Consider the following 27,533-nt stretch of genomic DNA (forward strand, 5'->3'; position numbering starts at 1 on the left):
GATGAATGAAAAAACTGCAGGTGGATTGAATGGGTAGAGGAAGATTTCTAAAGCTTTAGGGTACACCAGTAGCATGTGGGGAAAGCTTGTTAAAAATTCCATCCCCCTGACATAGATACACTACCAAATGTAAAATAGATAGCTAGTGGGAAGCAGCCACATAGCACAGGGAGATCAGCTCTGTTCTTTGTGACCACCTAGAAGGGTGGGATAGGGTAGGTGGGAGAGAGACGCAAGAGGGAGGGGATATGGGGATATATGTATACGTATAGCTGATTCACTTTGTTATACAGTAGAAACTAACACAACACTGTAAAGCAATTATACTCCAATAAAGATGTTAAAAAAAAATTCTGACCCTTGAGAACGAAGCCCAGATATTCTGAGATACAAGTCTGGGGGCTAGGATTTTGCATTTTTAATAAGATCCCTTGGTAATTTTGGAGGTGGTCTTTGGGCCACGCTTTGAGAAACACTGAGGAAGCGTTTGGAATTTAGGAGACAGGAATTGAACAGTCAAAAATTTTCTCACTGATGTGTCCTGATGGTCACCTGAACTAGGATGTTGGCCCTGGGAGTGAAAAAGAAGGGATGGTTGTGAGATGGGAAAGACAGAGGGAGGACTCTATAGGCATTGTTGGCAGACCGGCAGTGAGGAGGGAGGGAGAGAGAGAGAGAGAGATGAGTCTCAAACGACTCTGTGGTGTCACGTCTGGATGACTGAAGAAAAGGTGACATCATTTACAGAGATAAGAAAATCATACTAAACAACTGACTTTATGGAGGTGATAGGTTCAGGGCAGTCCTGTGGTTTGAGAAAATGATGTAGACCCATGACAGCATTGGATGGTGATTGAGGAGGCTGTGTTGAGGGTCACTATTATTTTCTGAGCAGATCACTGCTATCTTATTGAGCTTAATGTCACTCAAGGCCCTAAAACTTCAACTATGAGAGGTCCTCACAGTCCTGCTCTTCTCTCTGCTGCTAACCAAAGCCACCCAGAAACGAGGCTAGGTATAACTTTGTTCAGTTTCAGGGTCCACCGTTGCCTCTTCTGATATTGTTAGAGATGGTTCTGAGTAGCCCTCTAGCTCAAAGACTGAAACGCCTGTTCAAATGTAAGTAAAGTATATCTGGCTGTTCTTGGACAGCCTTGCTTTTGCCGTCAGTTATTTCTTAGAAGCACTGGTTGTGCACATTCCTTCATATACAGGGTTGAGAGCCCCCTTCTACCAGCCTTTTCTTCTTCTCAAGGATATATGAAGCCAGTTCCATTAGTCTTCCTGCATAGAGCCAATTTCCCAAACCTTTAATCAATTTTCGTGCCTCTCACCTGGAAACATGTGATTACATGCTTGACTAAGAGAAGCATTCGTTTTCTCCATACTGCGTTGGGGCTGCTGGAAATTGCTGGAAGAGTGTGATCTACAGTTTGTGTTCCCTAAAAAACGTGCATGTAAAGTCACCCTTTGGGGGGTGAAACTGAATTGTACTTGCCCTTTTGCTCAAATTATAATCTCAGCAGTGCTTTCACTTATTTCTCATTGACCTTTTAGAACTCTAACATTTTAGTGGTAAAGTATGTTCCTCTTTCTAAATTGTCAGCAGCTACAACAATTTTCCCCCTGCAAAACATGATAAAATACATATTAAATTTTCTCTTTATCATGATTTAACAATGATCACTTCCTCAAAAACTAGATTTATCTAATTGGAAATTTTTAAAGTCTCTTTAAGTCAAGGAATGGTAAAATACCAGAATGTCAAAAACTCTGTTAGGAGCTCAGGTAGCAGGTAGAGGCCAGTAATTCAAAACAAAAGGATATTGAAAGTGATCCAACTTCTCCTTAGCTCAGAGAAGTGTATGCCCACCCCCCATCTTGTGGAAGGCAGAACACCATCAAGCCTCTTGGTAGAGCTGGGCAGGGATTATACATGGAGATGGGAAGGGAGGGCACAGCAAGCAAGGCTGGCCTTCCCATTCAGAGAGTCACTTAAATTTGTGAATGTTCCAAGCAATATATATGCATCCTTTATCCTGCTCCTTTGCGTATTTGAAGAAAGATAAGGGCAATTTCAGTTGGTAAAGTATTTGCAGCCCAGAGAGGTTAAATGATTAGCTGAAGATGACAATGTAAGTAAGTGATAGGGCTAGAAGAACCAAAGGTTACATATCTAGTGTGTTCTTGCCAGAAACCAGAGGGCTATGATCATGGTGACTGATGTCAGGCTTGATAAAGATGTTTCTCACGGGGGCAGCATGGATACATACCCAGAGAGGCAGGAAAATCTCTTCTCTCATAGACATCAGCCTTTCTTGCCTCCGCCTGGAGAAAGCAATCCATACCCATTTCCCAGGAAGGTAGGATAATTTACGCAGGATTTAAAGAGACAGCAGAGCCAGAGTCGGGAATGATGTTCGGTTCTCCCACCTGTTCGTGCTGATTGACAGGGTTTTGTCGATTGCCTCTTCTGGGTGTCCATGTTTATATTGATGCTTGCCCCTCCACCCCCCCACCCAGTTTCAACACTGGGCTTTGTTTCCCCATTTGTGAGCTTCCCTATGTTGCTCACAGAGGAGGTTCTGGACTCTGAAAAGAGCAGTAGCGTGGGTGAGAAAGGCAGAGCTCCATGTTCCCCAAATGGAATCATGCCAGGATGCATTAGCTTTGGTATATTTCTTGAGGAAAGTTCAGACCAAATGAAAAGGCTCCGTTTCTTAATTCTGGCAGCAGAACTGTAATATTGCTTTTACAACATCCTCTCAAATCTGAATAATGCTCAGAGGCAGTCTGCAGAAGGCACTCGTTCCCAACCAGGTTGTTTTCTCAAAAGCCAAAACAATCTCTTCTAGGGAGTGAGGGTGTCCACACATTTGGCAAGTGGTTCATCTAACTAGAACCACAGACATACCCTCTGAGGAATTCCTGGCTCCAGGTGACTGGGTTACGGCAAAGCTGAATAAACACACACTCGGGGATGTTTGGCTCAGAAGGGCCATGGGCTTTCCTCTTCTTTTAGGGCGAAAATGTCTTGTTTACCACAACAGTATGAGGAGATGAGGGCTTTTCTTGTGATTGAGAGTTCTTATTCCCTTAAGTCTCTGAAAAATGCAAAGTTTTCTGCTCCGCTGCCGAAAGCATGGAGAGCATAAGCCTGTGTAGCACTCGGGTCAGCTGTGTGTGGAGGGGCACCTTCTGAGCTGTCTTCTTATTTCTACTTTTTAAGTAAGCTTTTCTGACTGTGTGAGCAGCCTACAGATGAATAAATAGAAGCTTATCCGGACTCCAGAAGTCTCCTCATTGCCCCTTCCTCTCACTGCCCTCCTCTGCCAAGGGTTGCCACTATCCTTGACCTCCAACACCACAGATTATTTTTGCTTTTTAAAAAACCATACAGAAATGAAACAACATGCATGTCTGGCTGCTTTTGCCCAGAATTATGGGTGTGACATACATTCATGTTGAAACAATAGTAATAGCTCACGCACTGTAATTTCTGCTTAGTATTCCATGGTATGTATATAGCACAATTTGTCTGTTTCTCTGTTCATGGACATTTGGGTGTTTTTTTTTTTTTTTTTTTTGCAGTACGCGGGCCTCTCACTGTTGTGGCCTCTCCCGTTGCGGACCACAGGCTGCGGACGCGCAGGCCCAGCGGCCATGGCTCACGGGCCCAGCCGCTCCGCGGCATGTGGGATCTTCCCAGACCAGGGCACGAACCCGTGTCCCCTGCATCGGCAGGTGGACTCTCAACCACTGCACCACCAGGGAAGCCCCCATTTGGGAGATTTTAACATTGGATTTTAGCAGTCTTTTGATGTGCCTCTGCCTGTGCACAGAGAGTGTACCTAGGGTGTCACATAAATGTCTGTGCCTATGTGTGACCTCATTCTCTGCAGAGATATAGCAGCCAGAGGGCATAGGTTCTGGGGCTCGGGCCTGATTTCAAATACTCACATTTCAGGTACACCCATCGTTTCATGAGTATACTTGGACTTATCAAATCAGTTATGCCAAGTTTGTGTTTGGAGAAAGTGGTTTCTGCAGATGTAAGACATGTAAATATACTTCTTACAAAAGTCTGTTCCTTCTGCATGGATATTTTGAGGCTTTGTGATTTTCAGCTATGCATTAAGTATGTGTATTTAGAAAAAGCTTAAATTGCATATAAAACCAATTCAAGTTATTTATATAGAATTTGAGCACAGCAAACTTTTACATGACTGATACAGAGAACATTTTTACCCAGATTATACTACTTGCCCATCTTAGTTGGGTCTTCTTTTTTTTTGATGTTGGGATAGGAGTTTTATTAATTTATTTATGCTGCGTTGGGTCTTCGTTTCTGTGCGAGGGCTTTCTCTAGTTGTGGCAAGCGGGGTCCACTCTTCATCACGGTGTGCTGGCCTCTCACTGTCGCGGCCTCTCTTGTTGCGGAGCACAGGCTCCGGACGCGCAGGCTCAGTAGCTGTGGCTCACAGGCCCAGTTGCTCCGCGGTATGTGGGATCCTCCCAGACCAGGGCTCGAACCCGTGTCCCCTGCATTAGCAGGAGGATTCTCAACCACTGCACCACCAGGGAGGCCCTAGTTGGGTCATCTTGCTGAAGTATATTCTCTTTATTACACGTTATTCATCTTATAAAACTAGGCATTTGTTTACAAACGTGAAGTGAAATGTTTTTTGGAAAGAGCATGACTAGGTATAAAGTGTGTAGCTTTTGTTGTAAGTTTATCTAACATGAGATTTTTACTTTTCATATTTTCAGCCATTAGGGATGAAAAAGTGGTTCATCTTTCTTTTTAGTATATGTATGAACCAAATTATTAAGGTGGTTTTTACTAGATTCATGACTACCCTTCCTCAACCCTGCTTGACTTGTGAAAAATCCTCAGTTATGTTAGCCAGTACCAATAAGTAGCTGTTATAAATTATCCTACATGCCAACTGGAAGACGAACATGGCTCTTCCCAGTATAAAATGAGGCAAGCAACAAAATTACCAAGAATACTTTCCCCCTAAGATTACAAGCACTTTTTAATGGATTCAAATATGTGAACAAATATTTGGAGAATAGTTGTGTGTATTTGTTTTGAGTAAAACATATTTACAAGAGTCACCAATGAATTACTAACACAATAATTAATTTACTATGCAGCTCTAGTTGGGAAAATGGCTTGAAATTGTAAAGATGTCTTGTAAAGAATGATTTAATGATTTAACAGAAAGTATTATCCCCTTTAAACTCGAATTTATGGAAAACACTTCTGTGGTGTCTTTACGTGCCTAGCATGGTAATTTAGTGAGGAAAGAAGCACCGTTAGAGGAGAGACAGACCCCTCCACTCCAGGAGGGGAAGGTGGAGGGAAGTCTCCCTGCTTCACCAGTGCTCTTCCTCACTTTTCTTCAAGGAGCCCTTCTTGAGGCTCTCTCACCAGCCTGTCCTCCCCTGTCTATCTTCACCTCCTATGGGGTAACTGGAGATGTGGCCGGAGGAGTGCAGACATATGTGCACATAACTTCCATCTGGGCCCAGATGGAGTCGAGGGCAAAGGCCACTTATGAGTGTGTATTTTCATTTGTGTCAGTGACCAGCTCTTGTGATAAAAATTCAAGCAGAAAAATCCCGATGACTTCCATGTTCTTGGATTAGTCAAATAATTGGCCATATACAGCCTGAGTTCCCTCCACTTCTGACTCTGACCTTGGACCGTCACTTAGCCGGCCTAAATCTGGAAATGTGGATGACCACAACTCCCTTTGTTGCCTTGTGAAGCTCAAGCAAAATAATATCATTGGAAAGCTCTTTATAAGAGTAAAAAGAGTGAAGCATTATAGTTTTTATTATACTTGAGTAAAAAAGTAGATTTTTTTTCCAGCCTGAATTGTACCAGCTCTTCTGGCTCACTCCCTTCAGATCCTTTAATTGGTTTGTGGAGTATGGATTTAGCCTGTTTGTATTCTGATATTTTGCATGTTTTTGGAATGGTAAAGATCGTGGTGTTCTATGGATTATACAGAGTTCTTATCCAGGCACAGTGGAAAAGCTTCATGTATTTTTAAATAAACGATAACAAAAAATTTACGATTTTAATGAGCCAACATATGGTCTTTAAGTGCCTGTTATGGACTCTGCTTTGATAAGATGTCTTTTTATTTTTTAGAAGCAACAAGAACATAAGAGAAAAGCTTCATGGTTTGTTCCTATAAAGTGTAATAGGAATTTCACCTGGGCTCCAGCCCAAAGATGTAGTTAGGTAGAAATTAAGAGTAAAATAGCTAGTCTGTGTTTGATCTCATTCAGGTTCTTCCCTCTGGTTTCAAAAAGGTGTGTGAAGGTGTAAGGAGAAGGACTTTGTAAGATTCATCACAGTGTTTTCTCCTAAGATTCCCTTGTGAGCCTTGTGATTCCCATGTGACTCCAGCGGATTCTCCCTAGAGAACCTGCCTAGCAATGATTCAAGGACTCACACAAGCCTGGAAGGATCTCTGCAGCTGGAAGCACATGCTTTCAGCTTGGGGAGCAATGATTGAGGCCAGGAGGTGACTGTGGTTTGCTGGTCGCCCTCATGTCGAGTGGAGGGAGGGTGCCTCATACTGCTTACGAGGCTATATGGCGCTTCTTCCCAGGACAGGAGTGTGGCCAACTGCTTAACTATTCAGTTTGCTCGTTTTTAAAATGCAGCTGTAATATTTTCCATGCTGACAGTTGTTCTGAGCATTCAGTGAGATAATACTTATAAAGCAATTAGTGCAGTGTCTGGCTAAGGTTAGCTTTTTAGCGGTTATTGCAGGTCTCCCGTTTTCACCTGGATGGAGAGCTCTACCTTGAAATTTCAGTGTCCTTGCCAAGTGCCACCAGACTCTCTCTGGAAGCTGCAGAGGTCTGATCCCATTGGTGAGCTATGGGAGAGAGATACAGTACCCCCCACAGATCTGCAAGATTCCCACCTTTGTCTTACTTCTGCTCATCCAGATCCATCCTCCATCTCCAGCAGCATATTCACTTTTTTGAGGAGATGGTAGTTCCCAAAAGGCATGTGCATAATCTTCTGTAGGAACCAGCAGTCCCGGTCTTTGAAGGGATGACTGGGAGCGTATTTTAAAAACAAGCAACAATTCCAATCATTAGAGCAATAAATATTGGTTGGCCTGGACTGGGTTCTTTCTTGTACATATGACAGGGAAAGGGGGGTGAAAGAAAAAAGTCACACCCTTTGCTTTAGCCTCTTCTGTGTGGGGAACTAGGGACGCTTTCCCAAGTGAAAGGAGCAATGCTACTTGTCCTGGGTGAGACACAATATGACAGTAACATGCCCCCAAATTCATAAATGTTGGAGGGAGTTGACAGCTGGTATTTTAAGGGGAGATGATTTAGTGGCTAATTTTATTTAACTTGCTTCCTTTGCCAAGATCAGCTGCTTCTTTGCCCTGTGCCATTAAGTCCCAGGGGGTCCATAGACAGCAATTTAGAAATCTATTCCCTTCCTGTGGCTAAGGTTCTCTCTACCACCATGGATTTTTCATAGAGAAAATAGAGAATCTAGAAACCATATAACCAGAGACATCTTTAATGTTTCATCAAAGGCTGTCCTATATGAGTATTTATTTATACTTAGCCCTGAGTGAAAGGCCCCAGGAGGCTACAGCCTGAGCAGATTTGGTTCAATATCTGCAAAGGAATTTAAATAAGCTTACCAATGAAGAAAACGTTCTACATGAAGACAAAAAGTGGGGCTTAATTCTGGTTGACCTTGGGACAAAGACAGGCTGGCAACCGTTCAACGTCAATGGCACAGCTAAGCAGCATGTACACATGCCTTTGTGAGTGTGGCTATGTGTAAATTGGGCCAGGCATGGAGGGAAGGAAGCTGTAACCTCATGCAGTCTCCATGGCTGCATTAGACTGAGAGGAGGAACTGATGTTTTTATAAGGGCAGATTTTAAAAATCAACACTTCAAAAATTTTTGACAATCTGGTTTAAATAAAATCATAACAGATGAATATGAAAATGATATTGCTGGAGATTAACAGTTGTATAATGGATATCCTGCTGTACAACATTTATGAATAATGCATTATTATCTATTATCTTTAAATCTATCCAGAATTAACAGCTTTGCAGATTATTTAGTATCTACGATTTAAGGGATAAAATCAATACATATATGTTTTGATAATCAATGATAATCAATTCATTAAAAACAAACATCAAGCCAACTTCAGTGAAACACTTAGAGGTGTCCTTGTGCTGGTTTCTTTCCTAAACTGGAGCTACCATGCTGGGATGATGTCTTCATAATCTATTTCAATATTTGGAAAAAAAAGAAAAAGAAGAAGAAAGCAAAGACCTCCAGATCTAAGCAGGGGAAAAAAAAAAAATCTTCTCCAGGAGTTTCAATCTAAAGAAATAGAACTTTTTATTGTCCTTGGGGTTTTGCTGCTGCATCTCCTTGGCACTGTGGGTTGAACAATGATTGGTTTCCTTTGATAAAAAGTTCTACGGGAAAAGAACAGCTGAGTCAGAGAAGATCACCAGGCCGTGTGACCCCGCAGTGCGGGTTTGGGCAGTGCTGGGGAGGAACACAAAGGAGGAGCAGCCACTGCCTTTGCTTCCTGCTGTCCCCAGGGAAAACAGCTGGCCTGGAAAAGGTGGCTATCTGCTCCCCTCGCATTTGGAATAATCTCTATTTTCCCCCATTTCAACATGGATGACCAGGTAGAAAGGAGTTGAGCTTAGCTTACTGACAGTGTGAGAGTCAGGAGAGATTCCCCCACCCCAAAATCCTGTGCTATACCTCTTTGTCCTTGAGTTTGTCTTCTCAAGGTGACCATATACCCTAATTTCAGAGTTATTATGTTTTCCCTCTCCCTCCACCTTTCCTTCCCTCTTTCTTTCTCTGTAATGCTGAGCTTTTGGCAAATACAACAAATAGACAACCCATTTGCAGCCAAAATGCAGAATGTATGTGCATGTTGATTGTTTCTGATGAATGGATTGAAACTTCAGCTTCTCTGTGCCCTTGAGCAAAAAGAGCTGAACAAGTGGTGTGTTTCCACGTTACATATTGTCGAAATAACTAATTCCTCAGTTGCAGGATATTGTCATATATTGGATTCTGGGGTTGTAGCTCAATTCACTCTCCTTCATAACCATTGCACATACTCTCCTGACCGTGTGTTACAGCTTTTTGTTTAGACCGATAGCTGGTTTCACAGGGGTTAGAGGCTTGTGTTTGAGAAATGTGTTTTGCATCGATTAAAATTTCTTAAAGGACACGCTTCAATTGAATGACAGGCTATTTTTAAATTATTTACGAGCCCGACATTTTACTCAAAGCAAATTGTCAACTAAATCTAGTTATCATTTAATCTGCTGGACCCGTTCCCCCTGAGCATACCAACCACCAAAAAGATTATCCCCTCAATTTATTGCTTTAGCGATTCAATAGACACTTTTTGGCACCCCCCTCTTAGTACTAAATGGTGATAGGAAGGCATTGGTGAAATTTGGGGAACATTTGTTTCCAGAATTTCCCCAGACACAATTTTTCAATTGCATTATTGAGGAAGGGCATGATGTGAAGGCTTTTTCTGGATTTAATTTCTACTATAATCATTCTATTGACACTATAGAAAAATTAGAGATTACTTTTCCACTTACCTTTTCCCCTTGTTACTAATAATATAAGTTGACATTGTTATCTTTGTAATCTTCTGTCATGTACGAATTGCTATTAAATATCATTAACACAGTTCCAGGCTCTTCTCCATCTCACTGCTTTTGCACTTTGATTCCCTCTGACTAGGACATTCTTCCCACTGAATTTTGCTTGGCTCTGTCCTTATTATCTTTCAGATCTTAGTTCAAGTATCAACTCCTCTGGGGGTCTTCCCAGGCCACCTTATCTAATGTTGCTTGCTTTCCTTAACACCATTCCAGTGGCCATCCATTACCATGTTACCTATTTAATGTCACTTATCTAAAATGCTCCTTTTTATTACCCTACATAATTACTGTTTGCTTCTCTCAATAGAAGGTAAGCTCCATGAAAGCAAGGATCTCATTTTCTTGTTTATTACTGTTTCCCAGTGCCTATAACAGTGCCTGGGATATAGTAGGCACTCAGTAAATATTTGTCACACAAATGAATGGATAAGTGCATGACTGTAGTCGGGAGACCTAGCTACATTTCTGCCTGTACTTTTGGCTTTTTGCGTAACTCTGGACCAACCACTTTCCCTTTGGATCCATTGATTTTCTGCAAACCCATAAAACTATAGGTTTCAGGATCAAAGATATCTTAAAGATGACATAGTCTTGAGGAAATGGAAGCCCAGAGAAGTTGAATCACCCAACTAGTAAGTAACAAACATGGGGTTTAAACCAGGTCTCCAGTTTCCTTAGAGCATTGATTTTCAACCAGGGCAGTTTAGCCCCTAGGTGACATCTAGCAATATCTGGAGACATTTTTGGGTAACTTGGTGGGGATGGAGTGATGTATGTTACTAGCATTTAGTGAATAGAGGTCAGTGATGCTGCTAAACATCTTACAAAGCACCAGATAATGCCCCACGACAAAGAATTATCCAGCCCAAAATGTCAGTAGTGCCAAAGTTGAGAAACCCTGCTACATACAGCAATAATGAAACTTCTCCCTTCTGTTTGAGGATGAATGAGATAAGATCCATAGAGAGATGGGTTTTTATAATTTTTTTTAATACAGAATTATCAGTTGGCATTTTTTTGCAACTAAGTTTTAAAATTTTTCAAGATATAAGTAGCCTTACTATTTTTTGATTATAGAAATAATGCATACTTATTGTAAAAGAATACAGTAAAACACAAAGTTATTGAGAAGAAAGAGAAAATCATTCATAATCCTACCACATGTAGATTAACATATAAGCATGTTGGTGTGTATTTTTCAAGACTTTTTTCTATGCATACGTACATACAGATACACACTTTTTGACAAAAATGGAATAAAGTGTTTAATATACGCTATTTTATAATTTGCTTTTTTCACTCGACAAGATTTTGTGGGTATCCTATACATCTATAAATATGAAGCTATATTGTTATTTCTAAAGATTTCATAATATTTTGCTGTATGGATGATCTAAAATGTGTTTTACCAATCTCTTATTGATGAGGATTTAGGTTGTTTTTGATGTTTTAATATTATAGACAATCTTACAGTGAATATCCTTGTTTATTCATTCTTTGTTCATGCTCAATTACTTCCTTAGGTTAACCTAGTAGAGTGAGATTGCTGGGGCAAAGGAAATGTGACATATTTTGCCAAGTTGCCTGCCTGAAGGTTTGCCTGATTACTAATGGGAACCAAATAATTAGAAATCTTAGTATGCTGGAATTCTCCGTGCCACCTCACTTTCAAATGAGATAGAATTCACAAGGCAAAAAATTATATTAGGCTTATTTCTTATCCTTTATGCGTTAGTATAAAAAATATTCATTCTCATCTACACTCGTTTAAATTTAATTTGGGAAAAAATTATTTCAGAAAAATGAAAGGAACATTCACTGAGTCCTACTATGTGCCATGCCACTATATACTAGGAACTTATTTTCTTCCAACAACCTACCTGTGTGTTAGGCAGTCTCTTCTGGCTTGCAGATGGGAAGACCGGGAATCAGATACTCCCACTCAAGAACACAAACCTTATACCTGACAGAATCAGAATTTGAATGTAGTCCTTGCCTTTAAGAAGTTTATAGTCTACTCTAGGGCAAAATGTGCCAGGGACACTCTCTATATCAATGCCATGTATGATGAGATTAATGTTCAAATTATGACCATGAGTATCTTAAGATTTTATACCTGTAAAGAAATAATCAACTATAGTCAGGATATTGTACTTACCAAAGCAGGAAAGTAGATTAATATGTATTTGAAAAATACTTTCAGTAAATAATGCTGAAAATACAGAGATGTCCAATCCCTCCTTAGGAACCAAAAAAACTTAACATTTAATTGAAGTTTGTATTTGATAAGTTCTTTATTTCAAAAGACCTCAGGGGCTTCCCTGGTGGCGCAGTGGTTGAGAATCTGCCTGCCAATGCAGGGGACACGGGTTCGAGCCCTGGTCTGGGAAGATCCCACATGCCGCGGAGCAACTAGTCCCGTGAACCACAATTACTGAGCCTGCGCATCTGGAGCCTGTGCTCTGCAACGAGAGGCCGTGATAGTGAGAGGCCCGCGCACCGCGATGAGGAGTGGCCCCCACTTGCCGCAACTAGAGAAAGCCCTCGCATAGAAACGAAGAGCCAACACAGCCATAAATAAATAAATAAATAAAAATTAAAAAAAAAAGACCTCAGGATACTTACCAATCATCGACATACAAGACATACTGCTCAAGTCAATACCTACATCATAAATATAATTTCTTTCAGAATGCTGAGAAGCCAAGAAGAAGATCTTTGAGAGAATATTGGGAAGCTCTCTTGTCTAAACAGTTTCTTATGTCCTTTTATCCCCCCTCATCAGAATTCTTGTCTTCTCCTCAAGGAGAAAAAATTGGGCAGGGCCCCGGCCAAGAGAGTGCAGACAGTTAGTTTCAGAGTGAGATTTGCAAGATGGGAGAAAACCCATCTGGGAAAAAATATCTTTCCATTGGCCTTTGTGGCTTGAAACCCTGCTTTATCTCATGACTCTGCAATCCACTTCTAGGTAATTCATTAGGGAAACACTCAAAGATGTACCAGTGTATTAATTACCACACTGTTTTAAAATAGTGAACTATTAGTAACAGAGTAAATGATCATAACTAGGGAATAAATATAAACTATGACATACATACTATGGAATAATATGCAACAGTTAACAGGATCTGTTCTGGATATGAGTCTTTTGTTAAATACTGGGTTGGCAAAAAATTCGTTTGTTTGGGTTTTCTGCAAGATGTTATGGAAAAACCCAAACAAACTTTTTAGCTGACCCAGTACATTTCTTGTAAGTATCTTTTGTGGCTTGCCTTTTCACTCTCTTAATGGTGCCTTTTGATAAACAGAAATTTAAAGTACTTTAATTTATCACTTTATACTTAGAGCTTTTTATATCCTGTATATGAAATCTTTTCACTCGGCATGGTCATTAAGATATTATTCTTTATTTTCTTAAAAAAATTTATTGTTTTACTTTTCAAAGTGAAATCTACAGTCTATCTAGAATTTACTTTTGATTATGATGTGAGGTAGGGGTTAAAATGTATATTTTTCCATATGAATATCCTTTTGAGCCAACATGATTTACTGTAGAAACATTTTTTCCCCACTTTTTATCACTTCCAGCTTTATTTCAAATCAAGTGATTGTATATGTGTGGAATTTCTGTTCTTTTCTATTGATCTATTTGTTTATCCTTATGCCAATACACATTGTCTTAATTAACTGAAGCTTTAAAATAGGCAAAAGACTTGAATGAAATCTTCATAAAAGTGGATATCCAAATGTCCAATAAACTTACTAAAAGTGCTCACCCTTATTAATATTCAGGGAAAAGTTATATTAAAACCATAATGAGATACCACTACTTATCCGCCAGGATGGTTAGAATGAAAATAACAAGACTGACAAAAAAATACCAAATGCTGATGAGGATGTGGAACAACTGAAACTCTCATATACTTCTGAATATACATTGGTGCAATCATTTTCAAAATGTGTTTGGCAGTATCTACCAAGCTGAATATATGTATATTTTATCATTTAACAATTTCATTCCTAGACACATACTCAACAGAAATGCTTACATACACATGCCAAAATACATATACATACATACATATGTATAAGAGAGTGGGTGGCAAATGTATTCATAATAGCACTCCCCCCCCAAACAAATGTCCGTCAGTGGTAGAATGAGTAAATGATATCTGTTATATTCAGTCAATGAAAATGAACAAACTCTTGCTACCATACAAAATATGGATGGCTCTTACAAGGATATTATTGAAAGAAAGTAGGCACAAAAGAACACACTCTCTGTAATTCCATTGACATAAAGTACACAAACAGGCAAAACTAATATAAGATGATACATTTAGGTTAGCGACTGGGGCCTAGAAACAGGGAGAGGACATAGGCAGGATTCTTTGGTGATAGTAATATTCTATTTCTTGATTTTGGTGCTGGTTACTGGGGGAATGTTCACCTTGCGAAAATTCTTTGAGCTATACACTAACGACTTGTGCCTTTCTCTTAGTGTATATTATTTTCAATAAATATTTATTTTTAAAATGAATCAGATATTTATATATTGTTGAGTACAAATTACTGAAATCTATGTGTGTGTGTATATATATATTTAGCACTTTTATATAGTCCCCACAAAATAATACCTTATATTCTTTATGAACATATACATAAGTGCATATATATATCTAGGGAGGGTATTAGGTGTTCAGCATATTTTGGTTCTTTAGAATCAAAACGATTTTACTGGGCTCTATTCTCACAGTTCTGCTCGCATCAGTGTTGTGATCAAATTGGAGATGAGATCATTGGGTATATCCAGGTTTCCTAAGAGAGGGACTCTTAGCAAAAGGGGTGATCAGGAAACTCCCATTTTCCTAGCACTAAATGGAGTGGAAATTATAAGTTGACCCAAAATTGAAGGATCCTGGAGTACCAGTTGATCATGAATAATCTCAGGCATTGTACAAACTACTTTAACACTTGCTATCAACTTTAACCAAAAAAAACAAAAAACAAAAAACAAAAAAACCCACTGAAGATCAAGTATTCAAAAAGGCATCTATAAAGAGAAGCAACCAAATTCTAAAAAAAAAAATGGGTGCTCTTTTACAAACAACTAGAGGAAATTCAATCGTACCAATTTTTAGGTAGTTTGGGAGAATAAACGTAGGACCAACATATATATATTTGAGAACTATAGAAAATGAAAATTAACTATAAAAAAGGTGAAAGTCAGGACAGCCAACTGAGAAGGATTCTCTGTGCATCTGTCTCCAGCTTCAGGAGGGTAAATGAGAACAAATGCAATTTGACTCTTTAAATGGGGTTTTGGATAACAACAAAGCCAGGAGTCCTACTGAAGCTTCCTGTGGATTTGGCCCCTGGGAAGGCAGGTAAGGTCAGCGAGGGATCTCCCCATAGTTAGACAGCACCTTCTCTTGGGGAGCTTTGGGGCCTGTGGCTCCTAGGAGTTCTGGGACGTATGGCAGCAGAGGAAAAATGGGATCCAGGAGTATTAGGAGAAGCCCTTTTATGCTGGGGTGGAGGGAGGTCAGAAGGGACATTAGCTCATCTGTCATTTCTTTTGATTTTTGGAGGAGAATATAGTCAGTGATATTAGTAAGTAATTAAAAATAAATCCCTCTATTAATGTAAAGGCTAGATTGGCTCTTTAGCCTTGGACGGTAGATGCCTTGTATTAAATGTTTATACTGGAGAAAGGGCCATCTTGTGTTCTGGATGACAGACCTGCAGAGGGTAAAAATGCCTTAGAGTTCATGAGTTCTCAGCCCAAGCTGTCTATTAGATTCACCCCAAGGACTTTTACAGCATTGAAACTGAATCTCAGGGGTAAGGGCCAGATATTTATATTTTTTAAATGTCCCCAATGGATTCTGATGCCTGATGTGGGTTGGGAACCACTGATTTATTCGGTCCATTGATTTTCATCTCTCTAGGACTCTGTGGCCTGCCACAGAAGTTTCAACGGAGACACCCCACTTGATTCTGCTTTAAGGTTTCATAATTTGAAGAAAGTGTTCTATTTCTAAAGGCTAAAATATTTAGGACCACTGATGTAGGCTAATGAGCTTCTAGACTTTCCTCTCCCTTCACCTGAATTTGTCAGGTTGATCATTTGGCAGTAATCTCGTGACGAGATTGAAATACGTAACAGCCATCTCAGGTTGGACTCTCCAGAAACAGATACTGAGCTGGAGTTTCCAGAGCAATATGCTCACTGGGTTCAACATCTGTAGAGGGGAGGAACCGGGAGCAGATTGGGCAGAGGAAGAAGCCCAACTGTGATGCAGGCCCAAAAGGCCTGGGCCAATTTCACCAGGAGTGTTGGAGTGAATAGTGCCCATTGGAGTCGTGCTCAAGTGGGCAGCTGTCTCAGGCAAGGGTTGTGGGCTGTTGGGAAAGAGCGTGACCTCGGGGAGGAGGGTCTCTGCAGCTGAGGCAGACCCCAAAACAGCTGACAGCTGGCACACGACTGCTGCCAGCTATCCCATCAAATCCTCCCTTGAAGGAGAAGCTGGGCAGCACATCTGTGGCTCTACAAGACAGGTATGGAAATTTCGGGAGGTAGGGAAGGCCTGTGGACTGATAATCTCTGACTCAAGAAGAGGAAGGTACTCACAAGGGCAGCACAAGCATCGTAAACCAGGCTCATGGCGATGGGACCTGGGAAAGGCTCCTGTAGGAACAAAGAGAGGTGATGTGAGTTGGAGAAGAAACAGCGCACCTCTCCGCTTCTTGGGACACCTCACATGGTAGACCTCCTGTCCCTAGCTTCCTCTTGAGGGTAAAAAGGAAATTTTAGGACTGGGGTGGGGTTAGATAACATTCCAGAGGATGTGGTTGGTAACCTCTATCTCTAGGATTAGACTAACTTTAGTATATAGGAACTTTGATTGTTGCGCATCAGATTCAGTCTGCATTTATCAATCCCCTCGCATAGGCTACCCTCTGTGTTAGGTATTTTTGTGCACAGTCCCACCCGCCCATATTCTCATCTTAATCAGGCTGTCATGAAAATTACCGTTGGAGTGACTGTCTTTTCATTTTTCAACTTACCTACTTGTTTATTTAAAAACTAAACGTAGAAGACAGAGTTTTTCTGAAATGAAAACAGTAGAATCCCTAGAATCTTGTTACTAACGTGCCGTATCTTGTTCTCATTGTGTTTAAAAGATATACTGTTATCAACACATTAATTATAATTGTAAGATAAACCTTTATGAGCAGAAATGCCTTTAGCTATGTTTTAATTTTAAGAGATGTAGCACAGCCCTTTTACAGTGGTTGAATACATTAGATCGAGAACAGTGAACAAGATTGGTGGTTTATATCAACCTCCAATGACCAACATCGATTAGAAAAGTAAACACACACTGTTTTCTACTACAAACCACAACATATGTAGTTTCCCATAGTGAACATTTATAGTTTCAAAGCCATAACAGTTCTTAGAACTCTTAAAACAAACTTTTTAATATCACAAGAAATCTCTTTGCAGTAAGAAATAGGCTTAGGCAGAAACTTTAAGATAAGTACAGACAATGGATTGATGCAGCTTACATTATGGTAACTGGTATGTAAATATTCAATAATAATTTTCTTAACCACTTATCAAGATGTAATTTCTAACTGAAAGATTTGTCTACTCAAACTACCTGTGTTGACTGCCTCCCAAGCTTTCAAGTTTTCTCATTAATCTGCTCACTGAAGCTTGTAACTTCTGGCTTCAGTTATCATTTCTAGCCAGAGGTAGGTAAAAGAATATGGAGCCTATTAATTCCCGTTGCCACACTAACTAGATTTTAGGTTTTGAACAAGCTATCTGTTATGCATATTCTCATTAGGCACAAGCATAGACATTAGAACAGGCCCTGAGGCAGTGGCCTTAGACAGGGGCAGATCCTACAAATGGCGTGTGAGTGGATGGACACCCCCAAACCCAACCGCCATCCTGTGTTTCTGATAAGCAGTGTAAAGAGAGGGTCAGGACCAGAGCTGGACAGATGGTGGCAAATGTGAATGAGGGAGGGACTTGCCTAGAGTTATTTCAGGTGTCTCTGGGCCACCCCAGTCCTTTGACCTCCAAATTATGTGCAGTATACAGTGTGAAAGGGAGGCTGGTCATCAGGGTTGATATCTTTTGTTCATAAATGAAGGCTAGAGCTGGCAGGCACGTGGAGACATTATGAATTTCATGGGCCCCGTGCCCGCCTCTGTGAGGGTCTGAGGCAGCCATGTGTAGAGGTGCTGTCCAGATGCAGTTTCAGAGTTCTGAGTTCCGAGTCTCAGTTCCACAAATTCAACATATCAGGAGCAGTGCCACCTCCTCTACTTGACAGTGAATCTAGCCCCTTCGCCTCTGTAGGAAAAACAGGTAAGAGGTACTCCTCAGGGACATAGGTGAAACGTAGCATCTGGTGGAAGAGTTCATCATCATAATGGCTGTTTGAAAAGATTCTTTCAATAATTAAGGTGGGGGGGAAAGTGGGTAGCTTCTATGGATCTAGCATTCTGTTGAACCTGCTACTCTAGGAACTGAAAGACCTCAGAGGTTGAACCTGCTACTCTAGGGACTGAAAGACCTCAGAGGGAGACACACGAAGAGGTTAGGAAGGGGCTGAGATTAATGCTCACCCACCCCGTCACTTCATTATCAAAATCTCTTGAGGGGAAAGCCTTCAAGTCCCCCGCTTCCATTTCACATCTTATCTCTAAAACAGTCTCCTTTTGGGGCTGGCCCTTTAACATCTGTTGTGACATGCCACTGAGTGTACAAAAAACAGCCTTAGAAGCCTCCTTCAGACCTCGAGGAATCTATTTAATTTGTGATGGTTTGCATTTTGTTTGTGGGAGGAACAAAAACACAACAAGCCCTAGAAAATAACTACTTCATTGCATATTATAATTTACTCCACCAGGAGGTTGGAAGTATGCCTCCAAATTGCCCTAGCACAATCTTTGAGGATCTGGTGGTTCATACTAGCAAATCTGAAGTCAGTGGAAAATTTCCACACGAGAGAATTATATAGCATTGGATCCTTTAAAACGACAACACGTGCACATAGCCCCCCACCCCCCCAACCCCCCATCCTCACCCCCGGCATTTCTGAATGTCTGGAAACCCTGATCAGGAATTTGAAGAGCAGTCAGGATATATTGCATCAATTGTGTTCCAAAGTATTTATGCAGTGTATGTTTTAAGACTAAAAAAAATGATTTGGTTAGACTTAGCAGGCTCAGCCTCATTCTCTGAGAGGAGTTCTTAATTGCTGCCATAAAAAATGTCCTGATTTAAATCTTAAGATAGTATACAGGGGGTTGATGGCTTGGATTCGTTTTGAAAGTTAGGTAAATAGTGTAGCATGTGGTTATAACCCATTGCTGGTTTCTATAAAATAGCTAACGGGAAAGAACCAATCTTTCTTTTTTTGTTTTGTTCTTTCTTCCTTTCTCTCTTTTGTCCCTTCTTTTCTTTGTTGCTTAAACAATCATAAGTAAGATTAACAGTTTGCAAAAGCCACTCTCTTTAGATATTTTATCTAATCTTGCAGTCAGATGGCAACTGCATACATCTCATTTTGACCCCAAATGCCTTGAAATCTGGAAACAGATGGTGGGTAGAAAACTAGAAAGGTGCTGATTTTCAATGTCTGGTCTTGCTGTTCTGATCGTCTCAGGGCTACAGTACATGGTCCAATGCTTTCCCTTAACAGTTATCCTGGCTTGGAATTGCTCTCCCCACTTGGACCCATTTTCATCTAGATAGAGCCTTTTCTTCCTTCAGAGCCATATTTTCCATTCTTATGGGAGCCTAAATGCAAGCAAGGAGAGGTAGGAAATGGAGAGTTATAGGATGGACGCTGGGCTGGGCTTGGCAAAAAGAGTGATAGGTCGGGCTTCCCTGGTGGCACAGTGGTTGAGAGTCCGCCTGCCGATTCAGGGGACGCAGGTTCGTGCCCCGGTCTGGGAAGATCCCACATGCCACGGAGCAGCTGGGCCCGTGAGCCATGGCCGCTGAGCCTGCGTGTCTGGAGCCTGTGGGGAGAGGCCGCAACGGTGAGAGGCCCGCGTACCGAAAAAAAAAAAAAAAAAAGGGTGACAGGTCAGTGGAGGCTGTAGGGATGGGGAGACCATCAATCCTAATCACAGTTATGATTGTGGGGGTGGGAAAGGGACTTGTGGGACTGGAAGAATCCCAGTTCAAACTGGGCCAACCAGTCAGTTAAGGGAGGGCCCTCAGCAGAAGATGCCATGTAGCAAGCCACTATTTATACCAGAGCTGCTTGGGAACATAATGGAAGTCTCCACATTAAAACCCCACATCCAAACCACCAGCAAGTCCTATTGACTACTCCCCAAAGATATTTAAAATCTAATATTCTCGCCACCTCTGCCACTAACACCTGGTCAGAGTCACCACCTTCTCTTACTAATCATCAGGGAAATGCAAATCAAAACCACAATGAGCTATCACCTCACACCTGTTAGAATGAACATTATCAAAAAGACAAGAAATAACAAGTACTGGCAAAGATGTGGAAAAAAGGAAACGCAGGGCACTGTTGATAGGAAAGTAAATTGGTGCAGCCACTATGGAAAACTCTATGAAGGGCTTCTCAAAAAAATAAAAATAGGACTACCATATGATCCAGCAATTCCACTTCTGGGTATTTATCCAAAGGAAATAAAAACACGACTTTGAAAAGTTATATGCACCCCTATGTTCATTGCAGCATTATTTGCAATAACCAATATATGGAAGCAACCTAAATGTCCATCAACAGATGAATGGATAAGGACGATGTAAGATAGATAGATAGATAGATAGATAGATAGGTATAGATATACATACAGTGGAATATAACCATAAAAAAGAATGAAACCTTGCCATTTGCAATGACATGGATGGAACTTGAAGGTAATATACTAAGTGCAATAAGTCATACAGAGAAAGACAAATACTGTATGATTTCACTTCTATGTGAAATCTAAAAAATAAATGAACAAATGAAACAAAACAAAACTCATTGATATAGAGAACAGGTTGGTGGTTGCCAAAGGGGAGGGGTGTTGGGGGAGTGGGTGAAATGAATGAAGAGGATCAAGAAGTACAAACTTCCAGTTATAAAATAAATAAGTGGGCTTCCCTGGTGGCGCAGTGGTTAAGAGTCCGCCTGCCAATGCAGGGGACACGGGTTCGTGCCCCGGTCCAGGAAGATCCCACATGCCACAGAGTGGCTGGGCCTGTGAGCCATGGCCGCTGAGCCTGCGCGTCCGGAGCCTGTGCTCCGCAATGGGAGAGGCCACAACAGTGAGAGGCCCACGTTCCACAAAAAAAATAAATAAATAAAGTAAAATAAAATAAAATAAAATAAATAAGTCATGGGGGTGTAAAACATAGCATGGTGACTACGGTTAATATTATATTATATATTCAAAAGTTGCTAAGAGAGTAGGTCTTAAAAGTACTCATCACAAGAAAAAAAAATTGTAACTTAATGTGGTGATGGATGGTAACTAGACTTATTGTGGCGATCATTTCACAGTGTATACACATATTGAATCATTATGTTATACACCTGAAACTAATACAGTGTCACATGTCAATTATACCTCAATAATAAAAAAATTTTTAAATTAGTTTTTATTGGAGTATAGTTGATGTACAATGCTGTGTTAGTTTCTGCTGTACAGCAAAGTGAATCAGTTACACATTTACATATATCCAGTCTTTTTTAGATTCTATTCCCATATAGGTCATTACAGAGTATTGAATAGAGTTCCCTGTGCTATACAGTAGATACTTACTAGTTCTCTATTTTATATATAGTCGTATGTATATGTCAGTTCCAATCTCCCAATTTATCCCTCGCCTCCTCCACTTTCCCCCTTGGTAACCATAAATTTGTTTTCTACATCTGTGACTATTTCTGTTTTGTAAATAAGTTTGTTTGTACCATTTTAATTAAAAAGTTTTTTAAAAAGCCAAAATCCTTACCAGAGCTGACAGGGCCCTCCATGGGACTCTCCCTTCCCCTCTTCTTTCTGACATTATATCCTCTGTCTTCCCCTTCCTTTGTCCGGATGCAATGGTCCATCTACTGTTTTCCTTTTCATTCCAGGCACGCTCTGACATCCGAGCTTCGTTCTTCCCTCTGGCTGGAGCACATTTACCCCAGAGAGCTGTGTGGGCCACTCCAACTCCTCCAGGTCTTTGCTCACAGGTCACCTTCCTGGTGAGTCTTCCCTGAGCACATTTTTAAACATCTTACCCCCCCGCCCCTCTGGCTTGCTCTCTCCCTCTTCCCTGCTTTACTTTTCTCCATAGCACTTATCACTCTCTGATGTACTATATGTTTTATTTTTTGGTTTATTTTGTTTTTTTCTCAGCAGAACATAAGCACATTTGCTTTCTAATGTAGCCACAGAACTTAGAGCAATACACAGCATGTAGCAAGCACTTAATGACTATTTATTGAATGAATAAATGAATGAGTTCATTAAACAGACCCCCAGTAGTGACAGGGAGAACAAGACAGCTCAAGAATCAATGGAATTGTCAGGGTCCCAGTTCATGGTAACAAGGCTAGGTTTTGAGGAAAACAAAAGCAAATAAGATGTTCATGTTTCTTAGATGCTCATAGTAGAGGAGTCATATACAGGATGTTATCAGTTTGTCAGAGAATGATCAATGCCTGTGCTCAAATAGATTGAACACAGCCAGAGGCTGGCATCAGGACTCCAGCCGTTTTGTGAACGTCTGTAACAATCACTGTCTCACCCATTCACCCATCCATTCATCCATCCATCCATCCACCCAGTCTTATGACAGCTGTTTATCCAACATTTTTGCAAAACCAGCTTTGCATTGCTCAGATTTTCTGAACATCTCTCCTACAGAACTGAGCATTTTTGTGAGCAGGAGTCTCCATATCATTAAATCTTGAATACTCCCATTCCCCGACATGAAGTCTTGAATGAATGAACCTTGGACAAGGGGTTGTGCCTTGTTCTTTCTCTTTAAAACCTAAGAGAAAGAATAACGAGAATGGATGAATTAATATACTAAAGGTCTTGGAATTTTTCAAAGTTAGAGTTCAGATGTTTCTAACTGGCACTGGGTACTCTCCCCATGCTGCACATTTGCCTTTTCTCACTCAGTTGTACCCTCCACATGAGATGGCTGATCTCCCACCATCATTTCCTTTCATTTGGGAACCTGATAAACCCAAGGCTGGTCCCAACACTGGAAAAGAGGCTTCGTTCCTGGTTATTTATTCCATTAATTGCTAGGTTGTTTTTGTCTATCTTACTGACTTCATTTCTCTTTCTTGCTCCATATTCTACTTTTATTAAATAACTGTAGCCTTTTCACACAATAAGGCTCTTAAAATGTGTGTGTGAGTGTTCCTCTAAACATATTTTAATTTCTCACTCTCTGTCTTAGTCTGCTTAGATTGCCATAACAATAATATCATTGGCTGGGTGGCCTGAACACAGAAATGCATTTTCTCACAGTTCTGGAGGCTAGAAGTCTGGGGTCAGGGTGCCAGCCTGGTTGGGTTCTGGTGAGGCCTCTCTCCCTGGCTTGCAGATGGCCATCTTCTTGATGTGTCCTCACATGGCCTTTCCTCAGCGCATGCAGTTGGGAAGAAAGATCTTTCTCCCTTCCTCTTCCTATAAGGCTACCAGTCCTGTTGGATTAGGACCCCACTCTTATGACCTCATTTCACCTTAATTACCACCCTAAAGGTTCTTTTTCTAAATATATCATTGCATTGTGAGTTAGGACTTCAACATAGGAACTTGAAGCGGGGGACACAATTCAGTCCGTAGCATGGACCTTCTTCAGATACACAATGTCAAATATCAATGGGGTTAAATTTGTTGTAACTTTTATTTGATCATAACTTCAAGCTGTGTTTATGCCCAGTTTTTATATTTTCTTCCTCACTTAGCATGCGTTTCAGTTCACCACTTAAATCAACTTCAGGGAATGTGATTTATAGATTAGTCTTGCTTTGCTCCCATTGTCAAGTTTTTACTTTACTTTGAATCTGGTTCCTTTTATTTTTGTTAAAAAAACAGGTCAGTATGGAATCCTCTGTCTCCATTAAACACTTTGTACTCGTTGTCCCATCTAGCCCTCATCTCCTCTATCTTATCTGTAGTTGCACAGATATAAACACACACACACACACACACACTCTCTTCTCATGGCTGCTTTCTTCTTTTTTTTCCCCCCCTTGGTACTAGTATCTTTTATTTTTGTGAATAAAGCCATAATGTTAGAGTGAAATTTTCCTTTCTTTATCTTTTTTAATATTTTAATTTTATTGGAGTATAGTTGATATACAATGTTGTGTTAGTTTCAGGTGTACAGCAAAGTGATTCAGTTATACATATACATATATTCATTCTTTTTTAGATTCTTTTCTCATGTAGGTTATCACAGAATACTGAGTAGAGTTCCCTGTGCTATACAGTATGTCTCCATTAGTTATCATTCTTGTTTATAATAGTGTGTGTATGTTCATCCCAAGCTCCTGATTTATCCCTCCCCACTACGTTTCCCCTTTCATAACTACAAGTTTGTTTTCGATGTCTGTAAGTCTGTTTCTGTTTTGTAAATAACTTCATTTGTATCATTTTTAATATTAGATTCCACATATGAGTGATATCATATGATATTTGTCTTTCTCTGTCTGACTTACTTCACTTAGTGTGACAATCTCTAGATCCATCCATGTTGTTGCAAATGGCATTATTTCATTCTTTTTTATGGCTGAGTAATATTCCATTGTATATATGTGCCATATCTTCTTTATCCGTTCATCTGTAGTTGGACACTTAGGTTGTTTCCATGTCCTGGCTATTGTAAATAGAGCTGCAATGAACATTGTGGTACATGACTCTTTTTGAATTATGGTTTTCTCAGGGTATATGCCCAGTAGTGGGATTGCTGGGCCATAAGGTAGTTCTATTTTTAGTTTTTTAAGGAACCTCCTTACTGTTCCCCATAGTGGCTGTATCAGTTTACATTCCCACCAACAGTGCAAGAGAGTTCCCTTTTCTCCACACCCTCTCCAGCATTTATTGTTTACAGACTTTTTGTTGATGGCCATTCCGACTGGTGTGAGGTGATACCTCATTGTAGTTTTGATTTGCATTTCTCTGATAATTAGTGATGTTGAGCATCTTTTCATGTTCTTTTGGCCATCTGTGTTGTGTCTTCTTTGGAGAACATGGCTGCTTTCTTCTAATCATTCGAGTTTCTGTTAAAAACTTCACTGAGACCTTGCCCAACTATCATATCTACAGAAGTTAGTCCCATCACATCACCTATTTTCTTTTCTCTCTAATACCTAAGACTACCGTCATTTTGTGGATGGGTAAACTGAGGCTAGAGAACATAAGGGATTTGTCCACAGTTGTTCAGTTTCTGAGCAGCAGAGAGAAGGCCTGAGAAGCAGAGGGTGGTGCTCAAAGGGGTCTGGAGGTAAACCTAACCTATTACAAAACTTATCTCCTAGCAGTCCCAGGCCTTCCCTCATAAAAAGCAAGACAGCAGTCATTGGCTCTAATTGCTTCAAAGTCTTTTCAGAGTGGCCCTTGCTTCTTTCCTTTTTCTGTTGCCTTGATAAAACTGTCTGGCAGAGTGGAGGGAGAAGCATGGAAGGACACATTTGCCCCATATAGGGATGACAGATTTAGCAAATAAAAATGTAGAAGCACAGCTGTCTTTGAATTTCAGATAAACAATAAATATTTTTTGAGAATAAGTATGTCCCATGCAATGTTTGGGACATACTTAGGCTAAAACATTATTTGTGTTTCATCTGCAATTCAATTTAACTGGACATCCTGTATTTTATCTGGCACCCCTAACTAGATGGCTGCTCTACAACTACAGGTATCCTATGGATAATGGTTATAAGCCTCCGGTGAGTGTGCTGGGGAAAGAAAACAAGCAATAAAATCCCTTTGAGCTCTGTTGTTTTATTTACTTAGGTGAAACTCTGATGTTCTTTGACAATAAAAACAACACCACAAATATTCCCAAAAGAATATATATTTTACTTTGGAAGCTTTGACTTATATCTTTATCAGCTCAGTTGCTTTGGTTTTCTGTGAATTCACAGCATTTAATATCTAAGAACCAAAGGAACTAGAAAACTGCATGAGTTCATCACTGCTGAACTCATGTTTGGGTAAACTTGGACAAGCTGTTTTACCTCTTTTCATTTGCAAAATGAAGATAATAATAGCATCTGTCTTATAAGATTGTGAGGGGTAAAGGAGAAGATGTATATGAAAGTGGCTAGTCCAGTGCTTGCCACGTAGTAGACACTCAGTACATAACAGCTTCACTTTTCTTGCCTCACCACTCCATTTCTGAGAGAGAACATCACTTTCCCAGACCATTGCAAAATATTAGGCTAAAGAAATTACTGTTATGTCTCAAAGAAATTACCCTTACTTACCAATAACCAGATAACCAGCAGAGCCAAATCAATTGATTTGTTCATTCATGCATTTATTCAGCAAGTATGTATTGAAGACCTAACATGTGCCAGGGGCAGTGTTCTAGGAGCTGGGGATACATGGTAAACGGAGCGAAGTTGCTATTTTCCCATGAGAATTGCTTATATTACAGTGTGTGTGTGGCGCGGGGAGGCAGATGATGAATGGATAAGCAGGAAAATGTATTCTATCACATTTTACATGGAGCAACCAATTAGGGCAAATGTTGTGAAATGGAGTCCTTGAATTTGGTTATGTGGAGATCATTGGTGACCTTGATAAAAACAATTGTTCCCTGAGGTTGTTTAAGAGAATGAGGGGAGGAAGAGGAAGTAGAGAAAGGAACTTCGCTAAAAAGCAAGCAGAAAAAAATTGGGTGGCAATTCAGAGGGGATATGGGGTTAAAAGACTTTGGATTTTTTAATGGGAGTTATGATAGCATGTTTAAGCTGAAAGGAATGACCAACAGAGAGGAACTGATAATGCAGAAGGCAAAGGACAACTCTGGGAGTGAGTGCTTGACAAGGCGATAAGGCAAGAGACTCCAATGGACAAGAAGATTTGTGCTTAGAGTGCTACCGGGACCTTTTGCTCACTGCAGAAAGAGGGGAGGTCGAATATATGAGGTTGAGGGTACAGGGGCTTAGTCAACTTGGCAATGGGAACATGTGGAAGTTCTATTCTACCTCCTCAGAGAAATAAGACATAAAATACTTTCACTTCTCTTATCAATAATTATTGATTATTAAGTCGAAAATAATTACTTATGTTAGAAATGATAGCTTCCTCTTGCCAAGCACCCGCTCATATTTGGGATATGTATCATTGTCCCCCCACCCCTCCTGTGCACAGTGGATTGATACTTACTTTATTCACAGTCAGCTCTTTTCGGCCCCCTGTGCTGTTCCCAGGCGGAGATGCTGGTATTTCGATGATTTTCAGCCATCACATGTTTCTCTCCATTGAGATAAACTTCTTCCAGAAGAAGCTGCCCATCTTGACAAGTCTGTTTTGCCTCTGTGCTCCACTGCACAGCCAGACCTGAAAGTGACGGGAACTGACAAACTCTCTGAACTTGTCCCATTGGATTTGTCTAATGGGCCTTTCCCTGACATAGATGAAAAAGTCATTGACAGAAACAGACCATTTACCAGGAACCTGAGCAGAGGTATAAACAGCGACAGATGAAATAGGTCTCGAAATAAAGTTGGGAAATTCAGGACATATGTGATGGGCTCAAGGAGATCTCTGCTTTCAAATG

General features: G+C 40.4%; 1 protein-coding gene across 19 annotated transcripts in view; it reads left to right on the top strand.

Moving 5' to 3' along the window:
• Positions 1-27,533, top strand: part of LOC132495108 (uncharacterized) — a 310,462-nt gene that overhangs the window by 217,259 nt on the left and 65,670 nt on the right. For 18 of the 19 annotated variants that reach the window (XR_009533211.1, XR_009533205.1, XR_009533207.1 and 15 more), the window contains one exon: positions 21,871-21,984. Coding sequence is in view for 12 of the 19 variants with exons in the window: in XM_060106724.1 (XP_059962707.1) it covers positions 21,871-21,984 (114 nt within the window). In the remaining 7 variants the exon portion in view is untranslated. Of the gene's footprint in view, positions 1-21,870; positions 21,985-27,183; positions 27,266-27,533 lie in introns of those variants that run through there. The other variant, XM_060106720.1, reaches the window with a different exon arrangement.

The sequence above is a fragment of the Mesoplodon densirostris genome, chromosome 8 (assembly GCF_025265405.1).
Source record: "Mesoplodon densirostris isolate mMesDen1 chromosome 8, mMesDen1 primary haplotype, whole genome shotgun sequence".
Lineage (NCBI taxonomy): Eukaryota > Metazoa > Chordata > Mammalia > Artiodactyla > Ziphiidae > Mesoplodon > Mesoplodon densirostris.